Here is a 14,514-nt window from a genome sequence, read left to right on the forward strand (position 1 = left end):
TCTTTTTTTTTTTTGCTTTCTTGCCACATTACTGGCGCACGTCAGAACGTAGTTGTGGTGGCGCGGTTTAGTGACGCAAGAGGTTTGCCATCATGGCGACGGAATGCGAAACGAGCGGCAATGGGGAGCTTGTAGAGCCTTCAGGTACCTTGAACAAAGCTAAATACAAGTTAAAGCGATGTTACTTGTCGCGTCAGATGTATGTTTAGCGTGGTTGTTCATTCTGCATGAGCACAAGATAAACGTATGAGTTAAGTTCGTTTGAGGGCAGCCACGGCTAGCCCAAGCTAGGCTAACAGGCATTCAGTGGCAATTGGATAAGTAACAATCTCACTTGCACCAAGAGTGCTTCATTTACTCTACGTTTGTGGTATACACCTGTCGTGATTTCTTCGTAGCGGTTTCACACGAGAGGAGTTATCCCGCTTGGCTCTGAATAAATTATCTTACCGGTCGCTGTCGTAACATGTTATGGGAATATAAATTAAAAACAGTATATTATTTGTTTGATTATTTGCTCGTCTATTGGTGGCCAGCACCAATAGATTGACCTTTGCATTTAACTGTTTGAACACTTGGAATCTTTTCACTTGAACTGTTTGAACGTGATTGCAAGTGAAATTTGGGCAAATGTCACGTGTCCAAACCTGGAAAGCAGGTGAGCTGTGACGTTAGCAGTATGAGCCTATGACGTCAATTCCAGTCGACAGCAGAGTGTGGTGCTGCATAAAATGATAGCCTCCTTGCATGGCTGAAAACGGGTGGGTGCTTAATTCTGATTTCATCAACCCAATATTAATCAGAATACAGTGACTTAAACTAGTGTGGTCACATAGAGCATAATATTGCAAATATTTTTTTATGTTACATGTTGTTTAAAATCCAATAACTTATAATAAGTGAGGAACCATGAATATTTTTTTTTATCCAGAATAACAAATTACAGGCATAAAGGTTGCAGAAAAATTTGACTTTTGATTAATGTGCTCTTTTATAGCCATGGAGACTGCCAATGTTCCCACACTGCCTCCTCCAGGGATGTCAGACGAGAATGGCTGTGCGCATTCGGCCACTGAAGCTTTTGCGCAAGGAGACACAGCTTCTTTCTCACCGCCTCAAGCCAAAGAGGACGAGGAAGGCGATCTGCCGGCAGACTTTGAGCGTCTGTGGAACGCTGCACATGACAACGCTCACGACTTCACCAGTTGGACTGACCTGTTGCAGTACTGTGAGCAAGAGGTGAGATCTTGAGGTTTAGCAAAAGTAAACGTTTTTATTAATACCAGATAAGGTCACACAGACCTATTTGATTAATCAAGAAGTGTTAATGAATCATGTAACATTAGCTCATTGTCCCTGACAGGGCCACAGTGTAGCATCACAGAGAGCCCTGATGGCCTTTCTTGGCCGCTATCCACTCTGCTACGGTTATTGGAAAAAATTTGCTGATATGGAGCGTCGTGCTGGTAACAATGACAAAGCAGCTGAGGTAAAGAGAATTTAAAAAAAAGAAAATAAACTGAGGCCAGCTTGTATGGCTTGTTCAGTATTTTATTGGTTTTCAGAGGCCATGATGCTGATCAGGTGTTTTGTGTCAGGTGTGTATTCAGGGTCTTCAGTCAATCCCTCTGAGTGTCGATCTGTGGATCCACTACATCAATCTGCTGTTGGGAACACTGGACATGAACCTGCCCGAGTCGCCCACGCGTATTCGCAGGTACACACACACACAGATTGACAATGACTTTATTTCCTCGTATAGTTGCTAGGTTTTATTTATTTACTAAAATGCAGAGAATACCAAGTAGGCATGGGCCAATCGGTTTAACATGGTTTTAAAAAGTCAAGGTTTCAATACCTGCTAATACTGGCTGTCACCGGTAACGGTGAGGGGACTTCTATGCAGAGCACAATATGATTGGTTGTTTGCAGAGTTGAGTAAATGAGGTTTTTTTTTCACCTTCTCAGTGAGCAGATAGGGGAGGGGTGAGGATACCTTTGTGTTCTGTTTATAAAAATGTGTGTTGTTCTTTGAAAATTGTAATAAATGAATAAATTGCCAACGGGTACTAGTTAGCCCCAAAGACAGCATGAGTAGCCCTTGGTTGTTTTAAAAATAGCTTACCAGTGATTGAACATTGGGGGACTTACAAGAAGAATTAAAACAAAACACGAATGTTAACATTTCTTTATTTAAACATAAAATGGCACACGTCTCTTCTGTTCCAAATTCTATATTTTGTTTAAGAATCGAATCGATTGTGTTCAATGGTGAAAAAATGTTGTTTTAATTTTTTTAAAAAATGCTAATTTAAGTAAAATAATATATATTACAATATAAACGTATTAAAAGTAACACTTACCGGTACATACAGTGAACCCCTGTTCATCATTGGCGATGTGTTCCAGGCTCACAAGGTAAAAGTGTATGATATAGTGTGACCTCATAAACATTTTTTTTATAATTGTTTTTATTCATTTATTAATTATGTATTACAAAAAAGGACGATGCACAGCTGTAGAAATATACTGTATATGCAAGAAAATGTGCGGTATTTTACCATTCATTAAAAAAAAAGTTGTTGTTTTTTCTCCTATTAGAGGAAATACGGTACCTTTACTTTGGTTGTCTTTTACCCAAAATGTGTCTCACTAATATCCGCCATCATTTCACTTTCAGTGTGTTTGAGGATGCGGTGGTAGCATCAGGCCTGGACTTCCACTCAGACCGGCTGTGGGATCTGTATGTGGAATGGGAGAAGGAGCAAGGCAACTTAAGGAACGTCACAGCTGTGCTCGACAGAGTCCTCAAACTCCCCACGCAGAACTACAGCACGCACTACGACAAGTAAGACGCGCCAATGCTTGCGTTGGTGACTGAGAATTTTTATTGTTGCATGTGACATTTGGCATAGGTTCAAGGCCCTCCTGAGCGGCAACGAGCCCAAAGAAATGCTTTCTCTGGAGGAGTATGAGGAGGTGCGAGCCCTTTGCCGGGAGACTCAGAAAGCGGAGCGTGCCGACCAGGCCAAGGAGAAAGGGAAAGAGATGCCGCCCGGGGAGGAAGAACCTGCCACACCTGAGGGTACAGACTCGGTGAGGAACTTTTCACCACATCACATTCACACCCACTGAACTGGAATCATCAATGAGCGACAACTGTATTCACTTTGCTTAGGTGGAGCTGATGCAGAGGATTCGAGATCAAGTTTTGTCCCGTCGGGAGAAAATTTACCAGGAGAACGAAAATGAAGTTCGCAAGAGATGGAACTTTGAAGACACCGTGAGTCATGATGTGTTGTCTTGATTCTTGGACCTTTATTGGACCCGGACGTCCTCATCAGGGTTTTCACGGGACATTAATTAAAAAGTATTAAAAGTAATTTAATGGATTTTGCCCGATTTAGGCCTTGAATGGCATTAAAAAAAAAGAGCATTAAATATGATGTCTTGAGGCATTAAAACGTTAAACACAATTAATGTAAAAATTGTTTTCTTTACATACATTGAGCAAAGGAGTCACTAGAATACAATTTACACACGACAATAAATGTGATTAAAAACTAAATGCATTTGTGACATTTACAATGAACAAACTGGCCTGGAGTTCACGAGTTACTTCATGTTCCAAACCACCAATTGCTCTGAATTTAAAAAGAGAAATGTATTGTTCCTGCCACAAACGTCCAACATGAAACACTAATGTCACCTTGTGGCAGAAACAGAAATCAATGGCTCACTTTTTCCTGGTTAACTTCAAAGTAACTATTAATTACTTGCTATAAAATTACTGTATCAATTAACTAAAAGATACAACCACATTAGTAATCGGTAACCCATGTGTCCACTTTTAATTAACGAGTATGAAAAACTTTAAAACATTTATTTTTATTGCACATTTAGAACACATTTGCCTTATTAACTATGGAAATGCTCCGTGTTCCTTTGGCGAGTCAAGTTTTGAGAGTCAAAAAAGTCAAATCCAATACAGATAATGTACTCGGATTTAGCAGTCGGATAGGACTGACCACTTCACTTAGAGATAGTTCTGACACTGCCTACTGAAAGTTAAAACTGAATACATGCAACTGTCACTACTGTAATAAAAAAAAAATGCCACCAACAATGAAGCAGAAATTAAATTATAAGAAGAAGTCTCAAAGAGCTCAAATGATCTTATCTCTTATTTTTTTGTTTTTGTCTACTTAAAACATTGCTTAGCTGTCTGCTAGTTTTGCTGTCCAAAATCGACTCTTCATCCAATTTGCTGCATTTCATTTGCAGATCAAACGTCCTTACTTCCACGTGAAGCCGCTCGATCAAATCCAGCTGCGTGGTTGGCACGCTTACCTGGACTGGGAGCTCGCCGAATTGAACAAAGACGCCGATAACAAAGGTGACGCCATCGCACTGACATCTTGCAAATGTAAAGCCACAAGCCTCCCGTTTGACACTCGCGCACCTGTGCAGATTCAGAGACGGACGCAGATGCCAAAGACGACACGGAGAGCCCCGAGGCCACAGCCCAGACTCGGCGAGGGATGGAGGAATGCGAGGTCGCCCGTGACGACCACAGAGTTCGTTTTCTCTTTGAGCGCTGTCTGATCGCTTGTGCTCTCTATGAGGAGTTCTGGACCAGGGTACGAGTCCACTCAGTGGAGCAGGTTCGAAACACCTGCGTGAGCAAACAAGATGCAACATTCTCACTTGGGACCTTTGTTCGTTTTTCAGTATATACAATACCTGGAGACGCGCAGTGTGGATCAGGTTCGAGTTGTTTACAAGCGAGCCTGTCTTCACCTGCCTTCTAATCCTAACCTCCACATGCGCAGGGCCACCTTCGAGGAGAGACACGGTACGAGACGACACTCTTCTCGTTTTCACTTGTGTTATTTTTGCCCGCCTGTCCTTTTTTTCTCATCGTGGCCTGCAGGCGACCTGGCCGAGGCTCGGCGAGTGCTGGAGGCCCTGGATAAAAACAGGCCAGGTTTGGTGGTGGTTCGTGTCCGCAGGGCCGCTTTGGAGAGGAGGGCGGGTCAACTGGAGCGGTCGGAAGCTCTGCTGCAGGAGGCGGTGAGCCAATCCAAAGAGAAGCCCACCTTGCACGCCTTCTTCTCCATCAAGCTGGCTCGGCTGCTGCTGAAGCTCGGCGGAAACCCCGGCAGAGCTCGCAGCGTTTTGCAGGAGGCGCTGGAGATCAGTCCGGTAAGTGTGCAGTAGTTTTTCTATTTGGTTTTTACTGTGGGAAATTTTGTTCAACATTTTTGCGTATTTTCTGACATGTTACGGACCAAACCAGTACTCCGAATTTGCATTTCTTCAATTTGAAATAATGTCTTGTTTTTGAATATCAGGATGGAGATGAAATCTTTGCTTTAAATCCAATTAATCAACACAATAATGGACAGACCAGTAAATTATAAAGATTATTGTTAGTTCCAGTTCCAGTGGAATCTGAGACTCGGACACATTTTGTTGTTTGGTAATGCAAAATATTGTTTCATCTTATTATTTGAATAATTTATGGGCTGTGTGATTGTAGAAATGTTTGATAGATGGAGCCCTGTTTGCCACATTGCTAAAGGCTTTTCATTCAGACACAATTCAAATAGCAAGATGACAGATGTTTGCTTAATGCTCCCATTTTCTATGCATAATAAACTGAAAATGTAAAACAGCATTAAATTACTTATGCACACGTCGGCTTACATTTTTACATCTTGAGGCTTAACCAAGTCTTGAACGATCTGGTTTTTTTCCAAATTTGATTTATGGCCATCATGATATATAAGAGAGGCATAATTAAGATTATAATCATCAACTATTATTATTGTAATATACAGCTTTTGTGGTATTTATCTTTGGTGTCAAGTGAGATTTTTCCAAGGGGTTTATCTTCCCTGACTTGTTAAAGGGATAGTTGACTCATTAAGCCATTTTCAGCAGTAACAAGTTAATATTTTGTCCAGAATTAATTTGGTAACTTTATTACATTTTTGTGTACAATTATTACCTTAAAATACTAATTTTTCCACTTGCTGTCAACTGAAGATGACATAATCTGTGCTGAGGAAGTAGGTAACGACCAATCATGGCTCATCTGTTTTCTGATTTTGGTCAGCAAACTGAGCCATGATTGGTCGTTACCTACTTACTCAGCATGGATGTCATCATCTCAAAATTAGTATTTTAAGGTAATAATTGTATACAAAAAAATAATGAAGTTGCCAAATTAATTTTGGACAAAATCTTAACTTTTTGCAGCTGAAAAATAGCTCAATGAGTCAAGTATCCCTTTAAACGTAATCTGTAGTCAGACCTTAAAACACCACTAGGTGTCAGTAGTGCTCTGAAAACATGACATGTAATGCGCTCTGCTTTTTCTGACTGTCAGAGTAATGACAAGCTGCACCTGAACCTGCTGGAGTTGGAGGTATCAAGTGAGCTGTGTTCCTCGGCCGAGGCGGTGCAGGAGTGTGTGACGCGAGCCCTGGCAGCGCCTCTCGCACCGCACGCCAAAATCCTCCTCTCGCAGCGCGGCCTCCAGTTTGTGGAAGAGTACAGCAACTCTATCCAGAGGTCAATATCTCTTGATCAGATCCACACAAAAAAAAAAAGTTATTTTCTGGTGGTGTCGTCACTTAAGGCCTCTCTCTATATTCTACTTAGTGTGCTGTCTTTCTACGAGGATCACCAGAAGCTGCTCAAAGAGCTGGGTGGGATAAAGAGAGAAGCGGAAAACAAGTAAGGAAGGAAAGACAAAATTAAAAAATCATTAAAAAGCGTTAAAAACAATTCCCATAAGCATTCGTTTTATATTTATGTATGTGGAGACTGGCGACAAGTTGTAATTTGAATGAACAAAATGGGCACGAGTCCACAAGTTCCTTCATTGTCCAATTAATTTGAAAGAAAAATGAACGGTTCCTGTCACCAAGGTCCAACATGAAACACTAATGCCAGCTAGTGGCTGAAAAATGACCTCAAAACCAATCTAAATGTTTTACACTACTTTAACTGCAGTACATCTTTTTAACTTTAAATCATTTTATAAATTACTATATCAATGACAGTAGAATTCAGAGAATAAAAGTTACCATACATTTAGGTAAAAGCGTCTGTCAACTTTTATGTTAAGCAACAAAAGTATGAAAAACTTGAAAAATATTGTACATTTAAAACGGATATAAAATCAGCCGCTCTTTTTGGAATTCCCCACAGGGACGAGGGCCGAGAGAAGGTTGCCAAAAGCGAAGACGCCCCAGCAGATGGCGCGTCAGCAGAAGCCCCGCCCACTGATCCCCAGGCCCCAGTAACTGTACCGCCCCCGCCGACGATGGACATGAGCGCCCAGTCTGGTGGATATGGCGGATACAGCAACTGGTATCAGGTAGGAAAAAAAAATGTGTCTAATTAAAATAAATTTCAACTGATTTTTAATGTTGTGATTTGCTTCTCCTTCTGCCAGCAACCACAGTACGGCAATTATGGCTACCAAAACACTTGGAACTACAACCAGGGGTACTATCCACCCAGCTAAAAGTTGCTGAGAAGGACTGAGTGGGGGAAAAAACAAAACAGTCAGTCCTCCCAAGTTTGGTTCACACAAACTATTTCCTAGCAACTTTTCCTCTTCATCCTGCCTGCTGGCTTTCCTCACAAGGTGCTCGGGGTCAGGCTCAGCGTTGCAAGGCAGCAAGAGGAAACTTGACACCAGTGTGTGTGTTTCTCAATAGAACTTGTCGTGCTGTTTTAAGCAGAACTATTTTTGTATTTGTCCGTATGTTTTCATTTTTGTTTGAAAGTAATTTTATTATCTAACTTTGACAGGCCATCAATTACGGGGGATTTTGTACCATCCTGAAAAGTGCGCATTTGTTCCCTAATGTACATAAAGTGTTTTCTAGTGTTGAATGGGTTTGCATATACGTGTTTGGATCTTGAAGCGGTCCATTTGACTTTAACTCTTTCACTGCCAGACGTTTTCAGAAACGGGTTGTCCCCACTGCCAGCCGATTTAAGCATTTTGAGTGATCTTTCAAGGTCCACAGAAAATGTTGTGTTTGGACTATGGAAACACACATACTACCAAATGAAAGATTGGACTCTCAGCTTTCATCAGAAAAAAAAAGTTTGTTTCTACCTTATTCCGTTCTTCAGTAATCAACAATAGAAAATGGTTACTTTCACCGAAATGCTCTCTTTTGAAACAAAAAACGGAGAAAAAGAGCTTTTTGTGAAACGATGTTATTTCATGCACTCTAGTGAATTGTACACTTCTTTTTGTCCATGAATGATGCCACAAACACCTAAATAGTGCTTTACTTCTGTAAAACGCTTTCACCAACAATGAAAAAGTGTTTTTTGATTGCAAAATACGTTTATTTCCATTCAACAGTGTAACAATTTGACAAAACAATTTCGCAAACTATTTCCAAATGTGTGCAACTGTGGTACTACTTACAATTATGTGGATGTTTCAAATACAGTTTTTCCTTTTGTAACGCTCCCCTGCGTGCAAGGAGACGCCGCTGGACTCGCACAACAGTTTACTTTCACTTTCACATTGGTCCGTTTTGCGTGCAAACGTTACACTTTCTTGACGGCCTTTTTTTCCGGGGAATAAAAAGCAAGTAGCAGACTGTACACACTCCTCCGATGAATATGCATTGGACTCGGGGCACTCTCCGTCGTCCGATCGAACGTCCGCCTGTGCGTGCTCGGTTGCGCTCCGCGTTACGACACCGTAATAGCCGCCGCGTCAGCGGTTCCAATTTCGCCGTCAAGCTCGGATTCACCTTCATCATCATCGAGTATGATCACCGTCGTCATCAATGCACTATTTTAGCGTTGGTCGATGCCTTTCGTCTTGTAAGTGTAGAGCTGCTTGCAAACGCTCGCCATTGCCCGTTCCCTCCTCCATCTAGCTCCATCTAACGTCTTCTACTGCCGCGTCAATGCTTTCCAACCACGGAGTCACCCTCATCTTCATCATCTATGATGATCATCGTCAACAATGTGCTTTTTCAGCGATGCTTTTGGTCTTTGAAAAAAACGTCTCGGGTGTGAGCTCCTCGCGACCGGCCGCCATTTTTCCTTTGTCTTCCATTCTCATCTCCTGCTTGACGCTCTAGCTCCGCCTCTACTGACGCCCACCCGATCTTGTCAAAAGAGAGTCATCGCTGCCCTCTAGGGGCCAAAAATAGTCCTTAGGCACAACAGACAGACTTGAAACTTTGACCAGACATGCGGGAGGGTTTCCTCTACCCGTTTCAAAAAAAAAAAAAAAAATCATTGGATGACGTCTTTTGACGTCATTGGCAGTGAAGCGTAGGTTTTTACTTGACGTCTTTAAACGTCAGTGGCAGTGAAAGAGTTAAAATACTCCCAACATGCAAAAAAAAAAAAAGCACCAGCGCAATTCTACAGGTCAGCTTTTATTGAAACTCAATTACGCAGACATACTTGTCACTATAGTTTATTGTGACTTATAAAAACTGGCAAAGTAGAATCTCACAAAATCAGTAAATTGCAAACTCAATTGAAGGCCCTTTTATAAAGGCAAGTGTCAAATAGTTTATTGTGGAGGAATCCAGTTAAAATGTGTGTGGTGTTGACCTTATTAAGACCAGTCAGATGCCAGCTCGATTCACTATGTACATCTTTAGTCACTGCATTCAAAACAAGCATTCGGTGAAATCAACCAGCCACACAATCGTTTTTCTTTTCTTTGTTATTATGAGTGAAAACCGAACTTCAACCTTCACCATTAGTCCAGTTGACTGTCTGACAGAATGACACTAAAGCCACGGGGTCCGGTCCATTCCATTTCTTGCGTAAATATAGTGGAGGTGGTGAGGTAGGCTCACGAAGCGGAACGCTTCCCCCTAAACTCACTTCTTGGTAACGACCAGCACAGCTGAAGGCACCAAACCTAAAGAAAAACAAATCGAGCGGAAATGGATTAAAAACAGCAAAGCTGGAGTGTGATGTGCAGCCGAACACAAAATGTCTCACCCAGCTCTTTGAGGGGCTTCTCCATGTCCAGATCAGTGTAGACGTGCCGGGGGTAAGGGGACAGCAGCGTGAAGTCCTGACCCTCCGGCGTGTTGCCGTTCACCTGCACGTAGACGCGTACCGCCGCCAGCGGCTCCTGGGCCTTGAACACTGCCGTGATGGTGGAGCCGTCCAGCAGACGCACCTGTGTGCGAGGTACTGTTTAAATGGGAAATCAACTTTTTTTTTTCTTTTAATATATATATGCAACCCCACTAGTCTAAATATGGTATTCTGGTTATTATTGCGTTAATGGGATATGAGTTGAGCAGCAAAATCCAGCAGTTTTTATCCATCTCTGGAGGCGGCCATTTTGCCACTTGCTGTCGACTGAAGATGACATCAATGTTGCTCAGGTCTCAGGTAACAACCAATCACAGCGCAGCTTCAGAAGACAGGTGAGCTGTGATTGGTCGTTGCCTGAGCCCTAAGCAACTGTGATGTCATCTTCAGTCAACAGCATGTGGCAAAATGGCCGCCCCCTGAGATGGATAAAAACGGCTTGATTTTTCTTCTTAACTCAATATTCCACAAATGTAACATTAATCAGAATGTCATGTTTAGGTTGACTTCCACTTTAAATATCATTTTTTATTGAACTAGGAGATATATTGGTACATTAATGGATCAAACCCAAAAGTTCCGTGAAGACTGAACACAATTCCTGACCTGTATCCTGGACTCGTCGTACTCTTTCTTAGTGGGGGGCGGGCCCTGACTGGTGGGTGAAACCGGGCTGGGCTGGACTGAAGATGTGCTTGAGGTTCCCTCACCTCCAAACTTCCATCAACAAGGTAAGAGAAATTTCAGTCACGATTGTCGTCGTCTCCACAAATAAAATGCTGAGTCATCTACCTTTCGTGCTCTCTCCTCCCGGTCTCTCGCTATCTTTTCTTTAACCCTTTGCCTAGTGAGGGGGGGGGGGGGAACAAGTCAATCAACATGACACCACAGTTTCCTGCTCCGAGATGTTCACGGCGACCTTACCTGGCCATCTTGTCTTCCATCTTCTCCCTCTGCCGCAGCTCGGCCAGCTTCTTCATGTCGTCGTCCTGAATCTTGCTGCGAATCTGCTGCAGCTCTTGGCCCTGCTTCCTTCGCTGCTTTTCCTTCTCCAGCTCCTCGGCACGCTCGCGCTCTCGCCGCTCCGCCTGCTTCACCCGCATCAGCTCCTCCAGTCTGAGGCACACAGGCAGCAGGTATCAATTTGAGATAGAGAAAGAATCAACTTTTTATAAAGCCAAGTCTATTTAGCTCGTAGCGGACGTGTGTGACGTGATCATGATGTCTCTGATCAACTGTTGAAAGAAGACTGAATCTCTCCTGTTTCATCTACAACCGCTTGAAACATTAAAGCGTATGTAGTATGTAGGAAGGTTGGTTTGTTATGAGTGTACTATAAATTTTTCATTATGTGTTTTGTAAGCGCTTTGTTACAGCTGTGGCTGTTTGAAAGCGCTATATAAATAAATCGGCATAAATTGACCGCTTTTTCCGGTTGCAATGTTTAAAATAAAATCAATATAAATCGATTAAATCTGCTTGAGGAAAAATCAATTTAGCCCTGGTTAATACAATTTTTTAATTAAAATGTTTGCAATTTTATAACAATACTTATTGTGAGCTCTTTTCCACAACTATTACAACCCTGATGTGAACTCTGACCTTTTAACTTGCTGCAGTTTCTCCTCTTCTGTCATGAACTTTTTGTCAGCGTCACCAATCTGGCTGCCTTCTCCACTTGCAACTGCAGGACAACAAAACGTGTTAAATGAAAAGGCCAAACAACAATAGCGGCACCTACAACAAAGCCATGTAGTTTTACTTGTTGCTTACATGGCAAAATTGGAGCAGAATGTAAAAGTGGCAGTTTATATTTGAATGTTTTTAGCTTCCATGTACCTCCGGATGCATCCCCGAGCGAAGGCTCTTGCTCATCGTCCGGTGCTTCCAAAACAGGAGGCTTGTATGGCTCATCGATGTCCGGATCGTTCTCATGCTCCATTAACCTGAAGAAAGCCCCCATATAGATCACCATCACTTTGCTCATTTCTGACCCTTCTCGTGTGTTTCCGACTCACCAATCCATAGCTTGTTCGATCCCCTGGTTCCCAGTGCTGGCCACAGCCCTTTCTCTGAGAAGACAGGACAATTGTAAGCTTTTCTTCTTCCTCCTAAACTCCACAAACAACATTTGCAATTCACATATCCTGACACTTACGCTCTGTTCCGGTCAAAGCCCATCTCCAAAAGGCTCTCAAGCGTTGTTAAGTCTGACATCTTCAGCTGAAATACACGTTTTTATCTCTTTACATTCACTTACTCTCATGTTCTCACATTGACGGAAGTCACGTCATACATTCAGCTAGACTCAACTCAATATAGCTAACGTGACTTTTAACCGAAAGCTCTGGAATTCAGTTCAAAACAAGCTTTACGACTGATGATAAAAGTCACAGATGAATCTTACGAGGGTGAGAGTCATCTTACCACTGCGTGGTCGAGCGTGGCTGCCTTACCCGACGAAAACGTTGCTTAAATTAGCATTGATGTGGCTAGGATTCAAAGAGCCCAAGCTAACGTTAGCGTTCCGGGCAAGCGAGGCTTTCGAGACAAAAGGCGACAAAAACGCAGCGCCAACAAGTATTAGTGTCACTTCGGCTAGTATTAATTTAATGATTGTTTGATGTAAACAAACACACTTATTCTATTTGAATTTCCTTATTGGAACAAGAAGTAAATATTACGAAGAGATGTTAGTTAGCTTACTCACGCCTTCGCCGCCACAGTACGGAAACCCACGTTGGTCAAAAGGAAGACAAATTCGGCGATTAGCATGTACAAAGAGATTGGGTACAAACTAGAGTTAACATTTGTATGTTAGAGTTCATTTTTATTTTATTATCAATGTAAATGACTATTGTTTATAATTCATTTACATTGTTAAACAGTTTAAATAAAAAATATATACTATTATTTATTTATTTGGACAAAAATCCGCAGTAAAAATTGGATCCACACTGATAATAAATTCAACCCATTTTAAAGCACAATTCTGTTGTAATTTTTTACATACAAACACTTTACAACCAGTATTGTGTTTTGTCATTGCACCACTTAATTGCCTTAGTCAGTTCACTGCATTTCCTAATAATGATCAGTGATCACCAAAAGTGCTGGTGTCTCTCTCTTTTTTTTATTTTTTTATATATATATATATTTTTTTTAATCACATGGTGTCTGTCTGTTTGTTGGATGGTGTATTAACACAATGACATTCGAGTTTTATGGGCAGGGTGGGCCTGTTACATATTTACAGTAATTGTAATGATTAATTTCCTTCTCGCCCACCTTACTGTCTTAAGGAGCAGCCAGTCCGGGCGCGAGCACTTTCTTTACTTTTCACCTTCTTCACAACAGCTCTCAACAGTCACGCTTAGAATCTTTTTTTCATTGTTTCCCCCTTTTTCTAAATTTTCCAGACTCCATGTCCTAGTCTGTAAGTATGGACTTTTTTGTGCAGTTAAACTGTTTTAAATATTCAGTGTTTTCATTGATCTAAAATATGCATAGTATATTTTATTTATCTTGTGTTTTTAAAATTCTGTTGAGCATTAACCATATATTCGACACCCTCTACAAAGAAGTTGTGGACCAAATTCAAAAGGGCCGATGAGTGAATGTATCGAATGCTTGATAAGAGAAATAGTTAGTATGCAAATCAATCATCTTTGTTCATATGCAAATCTGTAAATGATCATCACTATGGTATAAAGTGTCATATGTCATTTGTGTTACAGAGCAGATCTTCACAAAATCACTGCTGCCATGAGACGTGTCCATAAACCGAGTTTTTTTTTTTTAATGGGCATTATAGTAAATGCTACTCGTTCAATTTAGCCAACACAAAGAAATGCGCCTCGTTTTCATATAACAGGTAAGCTTTTGTTATAAAAGAATAGGGTGAATGTGCAAACCTAAATTACTTTATGACCTTGTTTTCTTCACTTGGGGATGGTGTTAAAGGTCAAAGTTCATTCCCGATTACAGAAAGTCTGCAAAATAGTTCTAAAAGTTTAACACAAAGGACTAAAATAATAATAAGAAAAAAAACATAACATAGCTGTAAGTAGAACATTTATTTGAACTTGTAACATGTATTCACATGATCTTTTCTTGTCTTGACTTCCAGCATTTACCGGGTGAATGACCCTTATTTTATTGGTGTCATAAGAGTAAAAATGTAATCTCAAGGAGGGGTAAAAGCCAAGGACATGCATTCATACTTGACTTGAGGTTTATCACACGTGTTATCACTTGAGAGCTGTGATATCAATTCAATGATTTGTTCAGTCAGCAAACTGTGACCAAAAGAGGGCAGCATTATTTCATGTGTGAGCAGTTTTCTGTTTGGAAGTTGATGCTCAAGCCAGAAGCTACAAGAAATGCAGGGATTCC

General features: G+C 41.3%; 2 protein-coding genes across 5 annotated transcripts; one reads left to right on the top strand and one right to left on the bottom strand.

The window, feature by feature from the left end:
- Positions 1-2: 2 nt before the first annotated feature.
- On the top strand, positions 3-7,914 carry LOC144058766 (pre-mRNA-processing factor 39). 2 transcript variants are annotated; one of them, XM_077577278.1, is made up of 15 exons: positions 3-144; positions 998-1,239; positions 1,364-1,489; positions 1,599-1,717; positions 2,681-2,848; positions 2,916-3,096; positions 3,179-3,283; positions 4,285-4,396; positions 4,471-4,640; positions 4,732-4,855; positions 4,934-5,205; positions 6,395-6,579; positions 6,670-6,744; positions 7,222-7,390; positions 7,469-7,914. In XM_077577278.1, exons 1-15 carry the CDS (start codon positions 93-95, stop codon positions 7,538-7,540), a joined length of 2,172 nt encoding a protein of 723 aa, XP_077433404.1. In that variant the 5' UTR covers positions 3-92; the 3' UTR covers positions 7,541-7,914. The 2 variants fall into 2 exon arrangements, with proteins under 2 accessions (XP_077433404.1, XP_077433405.1); XM_077577279.1 differs by lacking the exon at positions 3-144 and adding an exon at positions 619-761.
- A 1,503-nt stretch (positions 7,915-9,417) lies between these two features.
- Positions 9,418-12,895, bottom strand: ubxn1 (UBX domain protein 1). 3 transcript variants are annotated; one of them, XM_077577284.1, is made up of 10 exons: positions 12,830-12,895; positions 12,278-12,342; positions 12,138-12,191; positions 11,959-12,065; positions 11,722-11,803; positions 11,044-11,235; positions 10,912-10,963; positions 10,726-10,836; positions 10,018-10,201; positions 9,418-9,934 (listed from the first exon to the last, which is right to left on the bottom strand). In XM_077577284.1, the coding sequence occupies exons 2-10, from the start codon at positions 12,334-12,336 to the stop codon at positions 9,894-9,896; spliced, it is 882 nt and encodes a 293-aa protein (XP_077433410.1). In that variant the 5' UTR covers positions 12,337-12,342; positions 12,830-12,895; the 3' UTR covers positions 9,418-9,893. The 3 variants fall into 3 exon arrangements, with proteins under 3 accessions (XP_077433410.1, XP_077433411.1, XP_077433409.1); XM_077577285.1 differs by having other exon boundaries at positions 12,826-12,869; XM_077577283.1 differs by having other exon boundaries at positions 12,547-12,854.
- Between the last annotated feature and the right edge of the window lie 1,619 nt (positions 12,896-14,514).

This window comes from Vanacampus margaritifer, chromosome 10 (assembly GCF_051991255.1).
Source record: "Vanacampus margaritifer isolate UIUO_Vmar chromosome 10, RoL_Vmar_1.0, whole genome shotgun sequence".
In the NCBI taxonomy this organism is placed as follows: Eukaryota; Metazoa; Chordata; class Actinopteri; order Syngnathiformes; family Syngnathidae; genus Vanacampus; species Vanacampus margaritifer.

Coding starts and splice junctions, on each gene's coding strand:
- ubxn1 (XM_077577284.1), bottom strand. CDS start 12,336: ATGTCAGACTTAACAACGCTTGAGAGCCTTTTGGAGATGGGCTTTGAC. Junction 12,192..12,277: donor GGCTTTGACCGGAACAGAGC/GTAAGTGTCAGG, acceptor CTGTCTTCTCAG/AGAAAGGGCTGTGGCCAGCA. Junction 10,202..10,725: donor ACGACGAGTCCAGGATACAG/GTCAGGAATTGT, acceptor CCTCGCACACAG/GTGCGTCTGCTGGACGGCTC.
- LOC144058766 (XM_077577278.1), top strand. CDS start 93: ATGGCGACGGAATGCGAAACGAGCGGCAATGGGGAGCTTGTAGAGCCT. Junction 1,718..2,680: donor TCGCCCACGCGTATTCGCAG/GTACACACACAC, acceptor TTTCACTTTCAG/TGTGTTTGAGGATGCGGTGG. Junction 4,641..4,731: donor ATGAGGAGTTCTGGACCAGG/GTACGAGTCCAC, acceptor TTCGTTTTTCAG/TATATACAATACCTGGAGAC.